The 20221-nt window shown below is 44.5% G+C and overlaps 1 protein-coding gene across 3 annotated transcripts in view; it reads left to right on the top strand.

Moving 5' to 3' along the window:
* Nucleotides 1-821: 821 nt before the first annotated feature.
* Nucleotides 822-20221, top strand: part of UVRAG (UV radiation resistance associated) — a 127427-nt gene continuing 108027 nt past the window's right edge. For all 3 annotated transcript variants that reach the window (XM_075919535.1, XM_075919534.1, XM_075919536.1), the window contains exon 1: nt 822-1058. In XM_075919535.1, coding sequence (XP_075775650.1) covers nt 978-1058 — 81 coding nt within the window. In that variant the 5' untranslated portion in view covers nt 822-977. The remainder of the gene's footprint in view (nt 1059-20221) is intronic.

Genomic DNA, 20221 nt, shown 5'->3' with positions numbered 1-20221 from the left:
CAATGGAAAGTAAATCCTGGAGATTTTAAAAGGAATTTTGAAGAAAACAACATTACGTCATGTTGGGGGGGGGGGGTGTGGAGGGAAGCCTCTCAGAACAGCTTTAGTCAGAGTTGGCACAAACTTCAGTGACTCTTATTGCAACATTTCATAACTTCACATACAGTTGGATGTAGGACACAAGGGGATATTCAAGTTCAACAGATCAAGGCTTTAATATGAGCCCTCACAAGGCATCCTTTGTACAAAACACAGCACATGACAGTGGTGAATACAGGGGTTCCAGAATGCTACAGCAGCAACAGTGTGTTGGGGGCCTGGGCCACCTGCGCTGCAGGCTGGGAGCAGGTGCTGGGGAGAGTGTGCCCTGCATGCTGGAGGGGGGTGCTGCCTTGCCCGGGTGGGCCCTGGGAAAGGCTCCTGGCCATTCACCCTCAGGACTGTCCTAAGCAGGACCAGGCCTCGCTCCTCTGTTGCTATGGTGACTTGCTCCCGCCTCCAAAGTTAGCCTGAAAAATGTTTTTCTCTTCTCACGTGATAAAAACACCTCTCCACGTGATGCGAGCACAGCTGTCTATCCATTACAATTATGCTATCCAATCAGCATCACTGTCTCCTGCGATTATCCCGCCCCCCCCGGAAGTATTTCAGCCAATCAGGAGGCAGTTGAAGGTCTACCCCTTTTAGCGTATGACTAGGGCGGGAAGGTCTGAAAGCAACGCGGATTGACTCTAGCCTCCACCAATACTTGTGCCGTCACGCAGCTCGGAGTCCCACCTCTGATACGTATGGGCCAATCAGCGGCCGGGTCCCTCTCCCAGCACTGCGGTAATATGGCTCCTCAGCGAGCCGTCCCGGCTGGGTGCTGCGGCCGCCGCCGCCATTAACCCCTCGCTGTCCGGCGGCGGTGACGGGGCCACAGGGTCGATGCGCAGGCGCCTCATGCGCTCCCGGGCCGCCGCCGCCCTCCCGTGAGGATGAGCTCGGCCGCCGGCCCCGCTGCGCTGCCCCCGGGCTCCAGCAGCCGGGCCCTGCATGTGGAGCTGCCCTCGCAGCAGGTAGCCAGGGGGCGGATCTGTGGGGTGACGGGCAGCAACGGGGATGGTCACTAGGGTGGGGTGGGGGTGATGGGGCAGGGGTGGGGGACGGGCATTGGCGTGGGGGGAAGGGACAGGGCTGGTCTCTGGGGCGGGAGCGATGGGGTCTGGTTGCTGGGGTGGGGAGCGATGGGGCAGTTACTAGGGGAAGGGTGGGGGCAATGGAGGCTGGTGACTGGGGTGGAGGGAGGGATGTGGGGTGGTAGCTGTGCTGAGGGGGCGGTAAAGCGAGCTAGTGGGTGCTAGAGGTAGGCATTCCCGAAGAGGTTATGAACAGGTTAGGCACATGCTGGTATGCGGGAGAGTGTGGTATCTGTGGTGTTGAGGCAGGAAAGGGAACGCCTGGGTTGCTGAGAAGAGCGGGGCAGATTCCTTGGGTTTCATAGGTGGTAACATACAAGCAGTTTCTCTTTGGAAGGATTCTGTGGTGCTGTGGCCTCTAGCTGCCTTTCTTGTTCTGACCCCCTAAGTTAAGTTGGTTTAAGCTTTTTGAAGTGGTTGGACAAATATTATTATTTTAATGTAACCAGGGAAAGAGGGCAAAACACCTCTCTGGGGTGTCAGTAAAAATGGTTTCATTATTGCTGTTTAAAAAACTGATAAGACTCTGCTGAACTCCTACTTGCTCCTATTTCTGATTTACTGGTTTGGCTGTTGGTTCATTAGTACACATTTTAATCTTGGAAAGTGTTTTCAAACAAGGTTAAATAAGATATCCTAACTTGTCTGTTGTAAGCATATACATATTTAGCAGTACGTATTTAACAAAGCTTGTGATTTTTCTCCCATGAATACAGGTTTTTTTTGTAGCTCATTTATTAATGACTAGCTTAGCTTAAGGCCTGGTCCATGCTTAAGAAAATAGATTGACCTAGATAAATCATTCAGGTCTATGAAAAATTTCACGATCTGAGTGTTGTAGTTAAGTTGATGCTGATATAACCCATGCTGTATATGCAGCTAGGTTGAAGGAAGACTTTTTTTTTTTCCACTTGACCTAACTGCTGCCTCTTACAGAAGAGGATTAACTACATCCATGGGGAAAATCCTTTCTGTTGCCTGGGGAAGCAGGCTATAGTTGCATGTCTGTGATGGCTGGAGTGTGGATATACTCAATGGCTCAGAATTAGGGATGTTAGCGAGTAATTGACTACCCAATAAGCATAAGGAATAGTGATAGAGATGTAGCTGTGTTAGTCTGGTGTAGCTGAAACAAAATACAGGACTATGTAGCACTTTAAAGACTAACAAGATGGTTTATTAGATGAGCTAAACCATCTTGTTAGTCTTTAAAGTGCTACATAGTCCTGTATCTTGTTTCAATAAGTATAAGGTAGTCGACTGGAGTATTGACTACTTCCTTCCCCCCCTTGCTGCCTCTGAGGAGCAGTGGGGGGGGGGGGGGGGAACTGGTGCTGGGGGAGCTGGCTTAAAAGCCAGTTCCCTCCAGCACTGTCTGCCCTCTCCCCTCCCCCGCTACCTTTATCAGAAGCAGCAGGAGGGGGGATGGGGAGGCTGCTCTGGCAGCATCCCCTGTCTGCAGGAGTTCTAGTGGGGAGCTGGGCCCCCCCATGGGACAGGGGCTGCTGCCACCAAGCAGGCCCTATTTGTGGTGGCCCGTGCTGGCCGTATGCAGAGAATGCTTCTGCAGGAGCACCAGCATCAGGTCAGGGCTAGCTGCCACGAACAGGGGCTGCTAGACTCGGCGTGAGCTGTGACTGAGCAGTTCCGGCTCGCACAGGTCTGGGATGCTGCGCCTCTGTATTTTAAATGTAGTAAGAGCTGGTGGGCTCTTACTACATTTAAAATGCAGAGACATAGTGCGGGTGGCTCCTGGAGCTGGCACAAGCTGGGACTACTTAGTCCTAGCTCAAGCCTGCTCCTGGAGCTACCCTTGCTGTGGCTCTCAAGAGAGGTCTCTATTGACTAATCATGTAGGCAATACAAATTGTATTGATTATATGATTAGCCAGATAACTGCAGTTTAACATCCTTACTCAGAACGTGAGTTGGAGTAGTATAATGTTAGAAGTCAAATGTCAGAGCTCTTACCTTTTTCTGTGTCTCTAATAATCAAGTGAGATGACCCTTTTCTGTTAACTTTTTATCTTGAATCTGCACCCTCAGAATTGGGTGTGTTGTTTTAACTACAGTTATCACTGGCAGCTAAAGTACAGAAAGGAGTTGCATTTTTAATGCGCCTGTAAATAAATACCTAAGCATGATTTGAAGAAGAACAATAGATCTCAAGAGCAACTGAAGAGATAACTTGCCCTGTTATAAAGCCACTTCCTGCCAAAAGATACGGAAGAGACTTGAAAGAAAGAGATCAGTGCTCACATTTTTGGAGGGTTCGCTTGTATGATTGTGACTAATAGTAAAAGGATTAGAGTAGCGCATCTGAGATTGGTTTTTATGCATTTGTAGAATGCTTAAAATAGGGACGCAATCTCTGATGTGCCTACACTATAAATTAACAGGCATTCTGTAACAGAGCTTGGAATTGAACCTTAGGCTTCTGACTCTCCAGTCTCTTTCTTCCTTCCTCCACCATAGTATCTGGCTTTGAGGTCCATGTTTGAGACTGAGATGTGAAACTTCTTTCATATATATGTTAGGGATGTAAAATCCTGTTTAATCAATTAGCTGGTTAAATGTTATGTTTAACCAGTTAATCACTTAAACCGGGGTGGGAGCAGGCCTACTGGTGGGGGATTGCTCTGTGCAGATGTGGGCTTGCTGGTTAACCATGACCATTAATCTGTTAACCAGTCACCTCCTTAGTATGTACAGTAACTCTCTGCAAATATATTTCCTTTCTCCCTTAAAATACTAATAATGAAAATAAGCAAAAATGGTGACACTTTTGAGCCTATATTGTGTTTTTTGGCACATAGGTGAAGGACCAATCAATTTTGTTATTAATGTATAGCTGAAATTTTAGATGCAGACAAATATACAAACAGGTTCTTATTTTTAAATGCTTTTCACTTCTCTGTTTAGTTAAAATATAAAAGTCATTCTGACTTGTATTTGTTCTTTATTGTATTGTTTGTATAATATTTGAGTGCAATCCCACATAACCAGGTAATAATTTTCTACAGCTAGCGCTGAGTACACATGTTTGCTTACTGATTCATATTCCAGTACTTGGTGACTTATTAGGAGGGTCTGTGATACACTTGAACTGTGCAAACAAGAGAAATGGTGACCTAAGTTCTAGCTCAGTGGTCCCCAACGCGGTGCCCGTGGGCGCCATGGCGCCTGCCGGGGGATTTCTGTGCGCCCGCTGAAACATCTGGGCTGGCCCTCCCCCCCCAGCGCGCGGCACATGCATGGTGCCGGCTCCAGGCGCGGGACGCATGGGCGGCCCCTCCCCTGGGCGCGCGGCACATGCGCAGGGCCGGCCCGGGGCGCGTGGGCGGCCCAAGCCCCGGCCCCAGGGCACATGTGTGGTGCCGGCCTGGGGCGCGTGACTCGTGGGTGGCCCTGCCTCCGGGTGCGCGGCGTATGCATGGCCCTGCCCCCGTGTGCCCGGCACGTGAGTGGCTCTGCCCCCGGGCGCCCGGCAGCCACGCAACGTTGGGGACCACTGTTCTAGTTGTTTATCCCAGCAAAGTAAAAAAATGCTTAAATGGTTGTATATACAAAATTGTATGCATGTTTGCACTGTTTGAGGACATAACTAACCTACAATTCTGTCAAAACATCAGCTTCTCTCCTTTCCTAAAGAAACGATCAGCAAACCTAAAAACCACTGTAGAAACTGAACTACTTTCTCATTTGGAAAAAACTACTTTCTGAAAGAAAGTGATCCATTGAGTTGTCTTCATTCTAGTGCTCAAATGCTTCATGCATGGAGCAGCTAGTTAGTGTCAAGAGGATCATAAAGATATCTCTCTGGTCTTGGCATGTAACATCTTAAAACATGTTTTCTAGTCCTTATTCCGTCAGACAGACCATAACAGACTTCTATGCTTGCAATAGTTTTGATGAAATGATTGGAACAAACATTCAGTCTTAACATTGGGAGCCAGTCACACTGCAGTCAAGTGGTTTGTTTAAAGTTGCAGGATTAATTACATTCCTTTTGATCAAAGATCAGTAATGTGTAGTTATTTAGAGAGATGAATGCCCCTTTTCATGGTTTCATCTAGCTTGTGGTCCATTTCTACTCCTGTTGAAATGGCTAAGAATTGTGCCGTTGATTTCAACATGAGGAGTTTTGGAGACCTTAATCAACTGTGGAGGAGTTGATAGTTGAAGACCCATAAGTTTTGCGTGTTTACTCAAGTTTCTTGTTTGTAAACAGCTGCATTTAACACACAGCTTATAGGAAAGGTCTCATTAATATATACATAAGTTAAGCAGTTACTAAAAATGCAGAAAGTGTGATATTTAAGTTAACAGCTTACTGTAGTGATTTTCCTCTAGTTCTTCAACTTTATGCATTGATGCACTTGCTGTAGTTCATTTTCTGTTTGTATGGGTCTTTCTAAAAATTCTTCCATATTTGTGAAAGGAGGAAAATGTGACTGACTCTAAAACCACAAAATGGGTAGAGACACTGGAGAACAAATTTGTTTGTACTACCTAGAACTCCGGTAACTCAGGTCAGTGTAGAGTTATTCTAGCTTCTTCTGGGCCAGAATCAGAATTTTTAGTAGGGCCACTAAATGATTAAAAAGATGGTTTGATTGCACAATAAATTAAAAAGCCATTAAATATTTTGGATGGTTTTAATTTTTTCAAATATTTTGATTTCAATTACCACACAGAATGTGAAGTGTTCACTTCATTTTCATCATAAATATATGCTTTGAAAACCCCCAAAAGAAATTGTATTACATCAGTGGTCTCCAACCTTTTTACACCCAAGATCACTTTTTAAATCTCTGAACAGGAGAAGATCTACTGCCCCTTCCTTGAAGCCCCGCCCTCTCTATTCTCTTCCTGTCCATCACTTGCTATCCCCAGTCCTTACTTACACACTCTGATAAACAGTTTTTTTAAATAATGCGATGTATAAAATTAAAATCACATGTTTATAGTTATGAAATAAATGGTCTTTTTTTATTCATGCTATTTAAATCTAAAATGAAGCATTTATAATTATACATTTTGTGGGGACAGAGTTCTGCAGCAGGGGGCAGGAAAGAGGGAACAGGGTGCTGGGAGGGCAGAGGACAGGGTTCTGCAGCTGGGGACAGAGTGCCAGTGGGGACAGGAGAGTGGGGACAGAATTCTGTGGCTGGGGGCAGGAGAGTGGGGACAGCGTTCTGTGGCTGGGGAGTGGGGTGCCAGTGGAGGCAGAGTCTCCTGCATCATCTGCCTCCCAGGATTCCCCCCCCCTCCAGAGGGGAACCAGCATATGCCTGCCCTGGGGCTGAACCCCCGGCGCAGGGAAGCCCCGCACGTGCGCGCACGCCTGCCCCGGGGTCAACCCCCCCCAGTGCAGGGAAACCCTGCGCACGCCTGCCCTGGGGCCGACAGCCCGGGGGAGGCGCGCGGGGGGGGGGATCTCACCCCTCCTGTGCGGTGCAGGGAGGCGATGCTCCCTCCCACAGTACACCCGGCAGAGCAGCTAGTGCTACTTCCGGAAGTGGCGCTAAGCTGCGGGACTTCTGTCCATCCCCGGGAAGCCTACACTACCTCCATTTTCACTTGAGGTAGGTAGTGGGGCTTCTCGGGGGTGGGAGGGAAATGGGGGTGGGAGGGAACAGGATGCCTCGCGATCGACTGGTCGAGGCCTCGTGATCGACCTGTTGGTGACCACGGTATTATATGAATTGAAAAATACTAGTACTCCAGTGCAATCTATTTATCATGAAAGTTAAACTTACAAATGTAGAATTATGTACCAAAAAAGCTGCCCTCAAGAATAAAACAATGTAAAACTTTAGAGCCTAGAAAGTCTGCCCAGTCCTATTTCTTGTACAGCCAATCACTTGGACAAACCAGAAGCTTCAGGGGGTAGCCGGATTAGTCTGTTTCAGGAAAAAAACAACAAATGGTCTGGTAGCACTTTATAGACTAACAAAACTTGTAGATGGTATCATGAGCTTTCGTGGGCACAACCCACTTCTTCGGATGACCGGAGTTTTGAGTTTGGGATGTGTACACTTGAAATAAATAGGAGAGGGGAGAGGGGCGAGGGACAGAGCATCAGTAAGTATCTGAAGATTGGATAGTTAAACCGAAGCAGATAAAAATCAAAGTCAATAGATGTATCCTTCCTGACATGGGCGTCTAACAGAGAGCTGTTTGAACCTTCTGTGGTTGTTAAATTGATAGTGTCCTAACCAACTTTCATCACAATTGAGTCTATTAGCATGTGAATTTAATTTGTGGATGAACTCTAATTCCAATGCTTCCCTGTGGATCTGGCTGGAAGAACTGGTTTGTGACAAAACAGCTACTTGGAGATCTTTCAAAGTATGATTTGGAAGGTTGAAGTACTCTCCAATAGGTTTCTGTATGTTTCCTTTGCGTATATCTGATTTGTGTCCATTGATTCTTTCCTGCAGAGACTGTCCAGTTTGTCCAATGTATATAGCAGTGGGGCACTGCTGGCATAGATCATATTCCTGGATGTGCAGTCAAATGACCTTTTGATTTGGTGGCTGATGTTATTGGCTCCAGTGATGAATTTGCCAGTATAGATATATGGGCAGAGTTGGCATCTTTTTGGTTGCAGGGCTGGGTTCCTAGAGGCTTATGATGTGGTGTTGTGGCATGGTTACCAGAAAAAATTTGTTTCAGGTTAGAGGGTTGTCTGTAAGCAAGAATAGGCTTTTCTCCCAAGGCCTCAGAGTGAGGGATCATTCTCCAAGATGGGTTGTATATGGTGTATAATGCGTTGGAGGAGTCTGAGTTGTGGACTATAGGTAACAACAAGAGAAGTTCTGTTTTCTCTTTTGGGTCTGTCTTGAAGTAGTTCATGTCTGGGTACTTTTTTGGCTCTGTCAATTTGTGTTTTCACTTCTCCAGGTGGGTATTTCAGTTTTAGGAATGCTCTGTAAAGATTCTGTAGGTGATTGTCTGTGGGGTCAGAGCAAATCCAGTTGTATCTTAGGTCCTGGCTGTATACAATAGATTGGACAAACCAGTTTGTTTTCAACACTAGAGAATGGCTGAAAAGACAGGAAAAAATTATTTAAGTTTTTCACTTGTCTTGGTTCTGGTATAACTTCAGTGAGTGGTGTGATTCTCCTCCTCTCTCTCCCTGCCCCTTTTCTTCCCTAATAGTTGTACCAGTAAAATCCCTGGCATGGACATTGTTATACTGTTAAAAGTGCCTTACATTGGTATGTGATAACTGTAGTCCTATGGGAGCCAGCTGAAGTCACTCAGGGTGCACTGCAAAAAATGGGGCAGCCATTCCCCAAAGCTGGTGGTTAGTCCAGTATTGTTTACACCAAGCCAGCACAAAACTGCTTCTCTGTTACCTTATTTGTTAACTAGAAGTCCAAACAATGCAGTTCCCGTAAAGTACCCAGCATCAGGCTACCACCCAGGCACCCAAGTCAAAGTTCCACCAGTCTCAAATGATAGGACACATTACATTCCAGGTCAATACATATTTCAGATCTTTTCCCAACACAGGTTGCCAATTCTCATTAACTAAATTAAAATGTACGGTATTAAAAAGGGGAGTGAGAATATTGATTAAAAGAACAATACACACATAGACCCGTACTCAGTACCTGAGGTATAGATACGTAATAGAGATGGTGATCTTGTAGTTACAAAAAGTTTTTAGCATTAGTCCAAAATTCATATAAAGGGTGTACCATCTTAAGACTGGAATCTCAATCCTTAAGGCTTAGGCTTCACCTGCAAGAGACCTTAAACAGATCCGAGACACATATGATCAGGACCCAAGAGCCTTTTTATACAATCCTGGGCAAATAGGCTTTTGATACAACCTTCTGTTTCCCAGCATGGTAATTAACATAAGATAACTTATCCATTAAACAATTCTCACAAACTTTAGAGACATCTTGACAATGACATTATCTCACCTAAGATTCACCTCAGTGTTAATATTCCCTTTTGATCTCTATCAGCAGTTATAGTGGTAGACATGAATGCTAGCCATATAAACAGATCACTCCTAAGATATAAATAAACACATTACTAGTATAACCCCTAATTTCTAACAATACAGGTGTAGTAAAATGAAGGCCTAAAACATAAGCCCACGTAGCACAGGCGTGTTCTGAGGCCTAGCTAACAATAGACAAAACATGGCTAACACATCTGAGTTTTGTTAGATGTTTCCTTAAGGCAAGCCTCTTGACTTATTTGGGTAGGCCTCTCAGCTAACTTTTCCCAAATTAACAGTAACCCCTTACCATTCACCTTGTTGCAACTCTACAATAAGTTACTTTATTACAATAGAAATGTCAGTGATAGTACAGCCAGGACTTCATAACTGTTAATTCTAACCCATTTATTTTTTTATCACTCAGATTTTTCAAGCTTGGTTTCTGCTCACAGTTCAACATTTCTGAAAGTTAAACAAAATCTTTTCAGGTTTCTTAAATACCAGGAGAGGGGAAAACATGATTTTCTTAATTAAAAATTACATCCTACTTTTTAAAAATTTCAGCTTTCCATTTCCAGCTGAAGAACTTTATGGAGAAAGCCTTCACTGATACTTGGTTTATGATAAAAATAGTTCTTGATATAACAGTTGAAACTGCAAATGACTTACAGTACACATGCGATAAATCTTCTCTTGTAAAGAATGCAAGCATAAAAAAGCTTAGCAGTGCATGCAGATATACTGTAAGTGGCTGCATTAAGGATGGAAAAAGTTGTTTAAAAATGTAACTTTGTAACTGCTAAAAATCCTAATGGTTACATGTGCTGCAGGTTCTGCAGTATAAAGCTTATTTATTCTGCTGCAGAGCTCACAGCAAAGCCTCCCTGGGACCAGGGCTAGCAGCCCCAGCTGCCCCCACTTCCATAGAGGTTTTGCTGCAAACTGTGCAACCAGGTCTCTGAGAGCAGGGCTGTAACCTGTGATGGAGGAAGGGAAGAGGGTTGCTTTGGCTGACCAGAGCAGCCCCTGTTTGTGGTGGACTCTGGGCTAGAGCAGCTCCCTGCCTGGGGCTGCTAGGGAGCTGCTCCAGCCCCTACCAGTTAAACAGAACCAGTAAAGAAAGGCTTACTAGTTAGTTAACATCCCTAAGATGTAAATGATTATCAGTTATTTTACTAGACAAGTAGTTGATGGAATTTCCCTCAGCTACTCCATAGGCACTTTGCATTCCTCCTTTGCGAGGGATCCAGTAGATATAGTTTACTTAGCTTTCCAGAAAGCCTATGACAGGGTCCCTCACCAAAGGCTCTTAAGTAAAGTAAGAAAGATAGGAAACAAAGGGTAGGAATAAATGATAAGTTTTCTAAGTGGAGAGAGGTAACTAGTGGGGTCTCCACTTGGAAGCCCAGGGTCAGGTGGGGTCCTCAGCTGACCCAGATTCAGTGCAGCTGCCCCTTTGAAAAACAGCGGCAGTATTTCAAAGAGGCAGCACTGCGAGAGTCTGGGATCAGCTAGAGTCCCCAGCTGACCCCGGCTCCGTGACTTGCTGTCCCTTGGAAACACTGCTCTGGCACTGCCAAAGGGCAGCACTGCAGGATCCTGGGGTCAGCCGGAGTCCCCAACTGGCCCTGGGCTCCTAATGTGCTGCTCCTTTGAAGTGCTGAAGTGGCGCTTCAAAGGGGCAGTGCAGCATTAACGCATTACAAAAATTAATGCATGACTCCTGCCCTGCATTAATCGCAGGCATGAACGCACATCAATTGACAGCCCATCTTATTATAAATGATCTAGAGATAGGGGTAACCAGCGAGGTGGCAAAATTTGCAGATGATACCAAACTGCTCAAGGTAGTGAAGACCAAAGCAGATTGTGATGAGCTTCAAAAAGATCTTGCCAAACTAGGTGATTGGGCGACAAAATGGCAAATGAAATGTAATGTTGATAAATGTAAAGTAATGCACGTTGGGGGGGGAATAATCCCAACTATACATACCACATGATGGGGACCAATTTATCTACAACTACTCCAAGAGAAAGATCTTGGAGTCATTGTGAATAGTCTTCAGAAAACATCCACTCAATGTGCAGCGGCAGTCAAAAAAGCAAATAGAATGTTAGGAATCATTTAAAAAGGGATAGATAGAAAATACCTTATTACCTCTATATAAAACCATGGTTCACCCACATCTTGAACGCTGCGTACAGATGTGATTGCCTCATCTGCAAAAAGATATATTGGCATTGGAAAAGGTTCAGAAAAGGGCAACAAAAATTATTGGGGGTTTGGAGCAGGTCCCATATGAAGAGAGATTAAAGAGACTTGGACTTTTCAACGTAGAAAAGAGGAGACTAAGGGGGGATATGATAGAGGCCTATAAAATCATGAATGGTGTGGAAAAAGTGAATAAGGAAAGGTGATTTACTTGTTCCCCTAATATAAGAACTAGAGGTCACCAAATTTAATAGGGAGCAGGATTAAAACAAACAAAAGGAAGCTTTTCTTCACTTTTGCGCACAGTCAACCTCTAGAACTCCTTGCCAGAGGATGTGGTGAAGGCTAGTACTTTAACAGGGTTCAAGAAGTAGCTAGATAGATTCATTGTTAGGTCTAACAATGACTATTAGACAGGATGGGTAGGAATAGTGTCCCTAGCCTCTGTTCGTCTGGAAACGAATGACGGGAGGGATCACGTGAGGATTTCCTGTTGTGATCCCTCCCTCTGGGGCATCTGGTATTGGCCACTGTTGGCAGACAGGATACTGGGCTAGATGGACTGTTGGTTTGACCCAGTATGGCCATTCTTGTCTTCATACATGTAAGACTGAAAATACTGTTGGAACCAGTAACAGCTGTAAAACCGGAAACAGTGTTTAGTGTTTGCCAATTGTTACTGGCTCCATTCTTGTCATACAATCTAGTTTCTTCCTCTGAGCCACCCATTATTACTTTCACCTTACCTGGATTAAGTTTTGACCAAATTTATCTCAGGTCTACTTTTGATCCTCTGCTTGGGGAAGCAAAGACACTTCTAGTTCAGCATCATCTCTATCAAGAAAGTAGTTAAAATGTGTTTAAAAATATTCAGCAGTTGCATGTTGACACATGGGGTGGTGGTGGCCCCCCAGGATCTGGTGTGCAGAGGTAGTTGGCTTAAAAGCTGGCTCCCTGCGAGCACTGGCTCCAGCCTGTTGCGCTTTCCCCCTTCCCCTGCTGCTGCATCACATGCAGCAGTGTGGCGGGTGGGGTGGGGTGGAGTGGGAGATGTAACCATGAAGTTTAACGCTGTTTACACTATCACGTCCCTACTGTCTATTTCATTTGGGAAGGAGGTGTAGAGGTGCTTATCAGCATGCTGACCAGGCTGCTGTGTCATCAGTTTTGCTGTCTTCAGTGGCTTCAATTACACATTAGAAAGGGTGGCAGAACCCCAAAAGAACATCCTTGGTGCATAGCCAGTTAACCAGCATGCCCTTCAGGATCTCCGCTTGTGGTTCTGCTCTTGTATCTTAAATGTTTTTACCTGTTCTAGGGTCCACGGTTGTTTAAAATCTCATGGTGAGCTGTCATTAGATTCAAGTAACTAAACATGTCAATAACATCTGGGCTCCTTAACTTTCTGTTTAAACTAGGCACTGATTATAATTAAGGCCTTATAAGCATAGTGACAAGCTGGATGTTTCGAGAATGGGTATTATAGAATCAGCGCAGTGGTGTAAGTTAAACCTGTGTCAATTTATTGGACTCTGATACATTTTCAGAGGGCTGCAGATATTTTGACCACACACAACTGCTTTGAAAGGGTTGTGAGGAAGCTGGGGTTTTTGGTGTCTGGATAAGGGACAGTTGATACTCTTGGCACACAGAAAGCTTTGGGAGGCTGTTTGGACTGGAATAAGTGTATTGTATCTGCTAAAATTGTTAACAATGACCTAGTTAACAATCTCAGAGAGGTAGCACTTAGTCTGTAACTTGAAGAACAATGATTTTTTTTTAACAATATAGTCATTAGTTTTCCCATTGTCCTGAATAAGAGCAGTTTGTACCTCTCAGTTACTCAAGGTTGTCTGCAAATGCGAAGACTTTGGGCTGATTGCATTCGGTTAACGTTTAAAGGGCTTTCTTTGGCATCCTAAGGGCCACAGTAATTTGAGAACATTCTATTGCTACAGAAATCATAGGTACCAAATTATGGCCAGCATTAAGTGTTCTAATTAACTATTTAAACGTCCTTGTTGCAGGGTTAGTTTGTGAAGTTTGAAACTTCAGCCACACATAATGTACCTGTTTAAGATCTCAATATGCATATTACATAGCTTTTTGCACTCTCCCTTAACTCCAAACAGGTGGAAGGATTTTGCTCAGTTTTTCCAGTCACCTTTAAACATTGCCTAAACATCAAAACATTCAGCCCAAAATATGAAAGTCCTGAATAACTAAACAAACATGATTATAATGGAAACAGCTTCACACATTTAACCATGGCATGTGCTGTCAGCATTCAGTTTTAAAGGATTTCTAAAGCATACCCTGTCACTAAAACATAATGACCAAATTGAATTCACAGAAATGTTCTCAAAATTTACAGATAAAGACAAAGATGGGATGGGGGTTGGTTTAAAAAAGATGAAGTTGGATGAAGTTTAAAAACCATAGGGCATAGGATTCATAGGAGATTTATGAAATAGTATCTCAAGATGCCTCTTGAAACTGAGGAGAGATGGAACTGACATAATTGTCAGGATTGATTAAGTTTAGCTTAGTCACTCTCACCACAGCAAGTGTGATTGCTTCAAATCAGGTCATTGGGAGACATCATCTACGGTTAGGAGGGTAAAAACCTCAAGGATGAAACCAGATTTAAACTAATGCTGCTAACTTAATTTTATAAAAGCCCTTATCTATGTAGGACGATCATAAAAGTATCCCTGTGTGGATGCTTACTTTGGTATGAATGGTATTAGTGACTGAGCTTAAACTTCTTCGGAGTGACATGGTAAACAGAAAAAAGCACTTAGATCCATCTAACATCCTTTCCCCCCAGTATAGCTATTGGTTTAAATTCCCAGCATATAAACTATGCTGAATAAAACTCTCCTGATCTTTTAGTTGACTGTGGGTAGAATTTCCCCTCCATTGATTGCAGTGGGACTTTGCTCTGGGGACACCCTGCATCTTTATAACATAGTCATATTTAAGTCAGTGGAGATCAGGAATCTGCCCATACAAATCCATTTGAGAATAACTCCTAGACCAGGCGTCGGCGGCCTTTTCGAAGTGACGAGTCAAGATTTAACCCTCTTGCCCTGGGCTGGGCTGCTTTCTCAAGAGGGGGGAGGGGCTCTGCTGCGTGCCCTATGGACACCTGGGTCTATGCAAACCTTTCCACGGATTACCAGTTGCTAATGGAAACTCAGTTAATTACAATATTATGCCTGAGCCATTTTGCTAGTGCTGCAGTTTAATTTAAATTATTAAACAGATTAAATGTTTTAACTTTCTCATGTTTATTTAAAATGAAGTTTGATAAACTAAGTAAAATATCATGTCCAATACACACACTTCAATGTTTTATTTATTTATGGCAGGAGTGGGGAACTTTTTTAAGGTCAGGGATCACTGACCCACAGAAAAATCAGTTGGGGACCACAAGTGAAGCAAAAATACTCTTCCCAACCCCCTCCCCCCCAATCCTCACTGATGTAGCCCCCAGCTGAGATACCTGACTCTTCTGGTTCTCCAGCCCCCATGGGGTATGGGAAAGGGGCAGGAAGGACTGAGGATAGAGCTTTCCATAGGCCAGATTTACTTTTCTGGGATTCCAGAGTTAGTGGCTTTTGTGGTCCCCCTTAGGCTCTGGGATGGGAACAAAAATGGGGGGCTCAGTGTGTGGGACAGGGCTGCAGTATCAGGGTGAGAGGTGCAGGGCAGGGCAGGGTGAGGAGGGCAGGGTCTGGAAGGGAGTTTGGTAGCAGGAGAGGCTGTGGGGGGGAGGTACGAGAGGGAGTTTGGAGGCGGGAAGAGGATTGGAGGAGTAATGCAGAAAAGATGGAGAGGCTGAGAATGCAGCCAAAGAGCTAGTTGGGGAGAGAGGCAAAGAAGTGGGGAGTAAAGGAAAGTGCAGCTTCTTCAATGTAAAATTGTATGTGTGCCCCACATCTTTCCTTTGTTCCAGCGTTGCTTCCCTCAGCCCTATGACGACCCCCTCCCCCAGCTTGATCCTCTGCATCATCCCATGCCCCTCAATGTAACCCCTGCCACCACATCTCTGTGCCCCCAGCACAGCACACTCACAGGCAGGGCAGCAGTGCTGGGGCAAGGAGAGTAGGGTGGAGGGGCAGAGTCTCTTCCATGCCCATCCCAGCCTTTTGCCTGCAGACTGTGGCAGGCAGAACCTGCAGCTGCCCAGGGCTGGCTCTAGCCTAGCCAGGCACAGGAGGGCGCTGGGGGAGGCAATCCCTGCCCTGTGCACAGCCCAAGGGGAACAGAGTTGTGCAGCCTGTGCCCTGGCACACCGTGTGTGCCAACCACCCAGCCCCACCCCCTTCCAAAGCAGGAGGCAGAGCCAGGGATGCATGCATGCCTCTCCCCTTCTCCCCCCCAAGCAGGAAGCCAGAGCTGGTACTTCTGACTGCAGCTGCACAGCTGAGGCTGAAGCCATAGCATGGGCTCCCTGCTGTGTGGGGGAAGGGGCGGGGCTGATCTCCCACCCCACGTGCCAGTAAAAATCAGCTTGTGCTGCTTGTGGCATATGTGTTGGGGCTTGCTAACCCCTGTCCTAGACAAGTATCAGAGCGGTAGCTGTGTTAGTCTGAATCTGCAAAAACAATGAGAAGTCCTGTTGCACCTTACAGACTAACCGATTTATTGGATCATTAGCTTTCGTGGGCAAAGACCCACTTCATCAGATGCATCTGACGAAGTGGGTCTTTGCCCACGAAAGCTTATGCTCCAATAAATCGGTTAGTCTGTAAGGTGCCACAGGACTTCTCATTGTTTGTCCTAGGAAAGTCGTGTATTAGTGGGTGTTTTTGAGTGCTGTTTTTGGTGCTTTCCCTCTATTGTTCTGAGCTAGCCTCTGCTGGATCAACTATAAGCCAATTAATGGTAAGTTGAGAGGGTGGACAGGGTTAGTTGGCACAGATTCGAAGTGCAGCTGCATAATAAACCTACGCTTACAACCTCTACCTTATCACTTTTCACATTGCCTCAAGGAATTTACAATCCAAAAAGACAAGAGCAATAGGTGTATAATCATTTATCATTTCCCTATTGTCAAGCAGGGCTGTGTCATTGCTCCAACAAGGTTTTCTCTACTTACCTTGCTGTAATCCTCATTCTTATCTGAGATCACAAAATTTGGCATCACAGTAGTTTACTCTCATCTAGGGATGTAACTGGTTATCTGCTTACCAGTCCCAGTTAACTGGTAGGGGCTGGAGCATCTCCCTGTTCGCTGTGGGCAGAGGGTTGCTCCAACCCTGTGGGGTTTGTGTGGGTTGCAAGTTTGTTGTATGGGAGTTGTGATATTGCTACTAGGGACGTGAAAGTTAACTGGCAAGCATCACTGCTTACCGGTTCTGGCTAACTGGTAACCAGTGGGGGCTGGAACAGCTCCTCACCTGCCACAGGCAGGGGGCTGCCTCAACCTGACAGGGGGCCTGCCATGGAAAGAAGCTGTTACGGCATCCGGAGCAGCCCCTGTCTGCTGCAGACCCAGGTGCCCTGCAAGCAGGGGATAGATACTCTGCTCGTGGTTGCGAGTGAGGAGCTGGCAGCAGCCCCAGAATCGGTCTGGGAGTCGGTAGCCAACCCCAGCAGGGAGTGGGAGCCTCTTAGGCTAGGAGTTGTTCCAGCTGAGCTGGAACGGTTCCACCCTGGATCTCACTTCAGTCAGTTAAATTTTAGGTCAACCCAATGTTTAATGCTTAGGTCTATGCTATTGATACAGAGAAAGCATGATATAAGAACATAAGAACAGCTGTACTGGGTCAGACCAAAGGTCCATCTAGCCCAGTAGCCTGTCTGCCGACAGTGGCCAGCACCAGGTACCCCAGAGAGGGTGGACCGAAGACAATGATCAAGCGATTTGTCTCCTGCCATCCCTCTCCAGCCTCTGACAAACAGAGGCCAAAGACACCATTTTATCCCCTGGCTAATAGCCTTTTATGGACCTAACCTCCATGAAATTATCTAGTTTCTCTTTAAAATCTATTATAGTCCTAGCCTTCACAGCCTCCTCTGGCAAGGAGTTCCACAGGTTGACTACACGCTGTGTGAAGAACTTTCTTTTATTAGTTTTAAACCTGCTACCCATTAATTTCATTTGGTGTCCTCTAGTTCTTCTATTTAGGGAACTAATAAATAACTTTTCTTTATTAGCCCTCTCCACACCACTCATGATTTTATAGACCTCTATCATATCCCCCCTCAGTCTCCTCTTTTCTAAACTGAAAAGTCCCAGTCTCTTTAACCTCTCCTCATATGGGACCCCTTCCAAACCCTAATAATTTTAGTTGCCCTTTTCTGAACCCTTTCCAAGGCCAAGATATCTTTTTTGAGGTGAGGAGACCACATCTGTACACACAGTATTCAAGATGTGGGCATATCATAGTTTTATACAGGGGCAGTAAGATATTCTGGGTCTTGTTTTCTATCCCTTTCTTAATAATTCCTAGCATCCTATTTGCCTTTTTGACTGCCTCTGCACACTGTGTGGAAGTTTTCAGAGAACTGTCCACGATAACTCCAAGATCTCTTTCCTGATTTGTCGTAGCCAAATTAGCCCCCATCATACTGTACATATAGTTGGGGTTATTTTTCCTGATGTGCATTACTTTACACTTATCCACATTAAATTTCATTTGCCATTTTGTTGCCCAATCACTCAGTTTGGTGAGATCATCTTGGAGTCCCTCACAGTCTGCTTCTGTCTTGGCTATCCTAAACAGTTAGTTAAAATTATATATATAAATATATATATATATATCTTATTTATATATATGTATATATAAATAAATAGAAGATTAGGGTTGGAAGAGACCTCAAGAGGTAAATCTAGTCCAATCCCCTTCCCAAAGCAGGAGGAAACCCCCAACCTAAAAAAAAATAGCCTTGCAGCACCTTAAACACTAAGGGTACGTCTAGACTACAGGCTTCTGTCGACAAAGAGTGTCTAGACTACATTGAGTTCTGTTGTCAAAGCAAGCTGCTCTGTCGACATGGTAGTGTAGACGCAAAGGACAGTTTACATGCAATAACACCTTCTGTCGACAGAAACTCTGTCGATAGAAGGCGTTATGCCTCGTAAAATGAGGTTTACCAGCGTCGACAAAACTGCTGAGTTATGTCGACAGAACTCAGCAGTATATGTCCACTTTTGTCGACAAAACCCTGTCGTCTAGACACACCCTAACAAAACATGTAGGTCGTATCATGAGCTTTCATGGTCACAACCCACTTCTTCAGAGTTGTGCCCACGAATGCTTATGCTACCATCTACATTTGTTAGTCTGTAACTGGAAAAACTTAAGACAATTAATAGTCTTGCAGCACCTTAAGCTAACTCAGCTACCCCTCTGAAGCTTTTTAAACCCCAATTAAATCATTCCTGTCAGGGCTTTGTCAGGGTCAGTAATTGAAAATCCAGGTTTGCAATTTAGTTTGGACACTGAAGCACAAGCTTGGAAACACCAGCTCCACAGACACTGATCTGGGTTTACAGTGCAGTGTAGGCATGCTCTTTGATCTGCCTGTTATTGCTCCATGAATTATTTCTTGTTAATGCCACTTACTATCTCCTTGTGATAGTGGGAGGGCGTGTGTGTGTGTGTATGTGTATGTGTGTGTGTGTGTGTGTGTGGGGGGGGGTGTTCTGGGTCTTATTGACAGAGAGGAGATCAGTTTTTAGCCACCCTCATTTTTCTACTAGATGTCTTGTTCTTCTGTGTCTATACAGTCAACAACTTGTAGATTGTTTAAACTGCTCTGCTCTGAATTGGTGTTGGGAAGTATATGTAGGAAAATCAGGGCAGCCTTTTGGAAGGGACAGTGACAAATCTAGAATTAAAACTATACACAAGGATAGAGAAGGCTTTTGAAATGTTGTGTGCGAAGGTCTCGAATCTGACCTAAATATGCAGGTTTGTACAGCTTTTTATTGTGTTAAAACTGCTAGCTTTGGAGCTCAAGTATCAATTGGTTTGTTTAAAATGGAAAAACTCTTAGCTTTGCATTATAGTTGCTTGTGCATCACTACTGTTTGTTTAAAATCAGAAGCACAGCCAGCTTGTAATACTACCTGTAGCTTCTGTTTTACATACTGCATGAACGGTTCTAACTGGTTTTTGGACTAGTAGTTCAAAAATGACTGATCACCTTTTACTTCGCTGACTTCATTAGTGTGCAGGTGAGTATTATAAGAAAAAAATTAAAATTGACAAAACTACAGGCCACACAAGTGTTGTCGGAGAACTTCCTCCCTCTTTGCTTTTTTTGCCCTTCTGAGCTTGTATTTTTGCATGAGACCCAAAGTATGTGATATTAATATTGCAGAATATACAGGAAGTTAAGAGCTAAAGGCCACTGTCCTCTGGTTTAGATTCATAATGTGACTGGTTTTAAAAATAAATTCCTGTTTCTAAGTATTTTGTCAGATTTTAGAGCTTATGTTGTGAAACTGAGAAGCTTGATCACAACTGTGAATTGTGCTTGGACTTGAAAGGAAGGTGTCGTATTATAACCTTACCTCTCTCTCCACTCAATCTAGGATTAAGAGCAAAGTTTTATTGGGACTGGTTACAGTAGTGAAATAGTTCAACGAAATCTCTTGTGCAAAAAAGGTTAATTCCATGCTAATGTAAATATACTTTTTTAAGACTATATGAACTGCCCAATATATTGCACAAGTCAGAGAAACAAGCTGAAACTGACTGCTAATGATGCAGTGTCATTTCAATTAGCATGGACAAAGGTTAGTCCTCTTAGCTTGGACAAAATCAATAAATGCTGAAACATAAAATTCATTTTTCATATAAACATTTTAGCAATTCAGAATTAATTATCATTACAGGAAAT

Source organism: Pelodiscus sinensis, chromosome 1 (assembly GCF_049634645.1).
Source record: "Pelodiscus sinensis isolate JC-2024 chromosome 1, ASM4963464v1, whole genome shotgun sequence".
NCBI classification, from domain to species: Eukaryota; Metazoa; Chordata; order Testudines; family Trionychidae; genus Pelodiscus; species Pelodiscus sinensis.
Note: the sequence above shows the minus strand (reverse complement) of the source record. Positions and strands in the feature narration are given on the sequence as shown.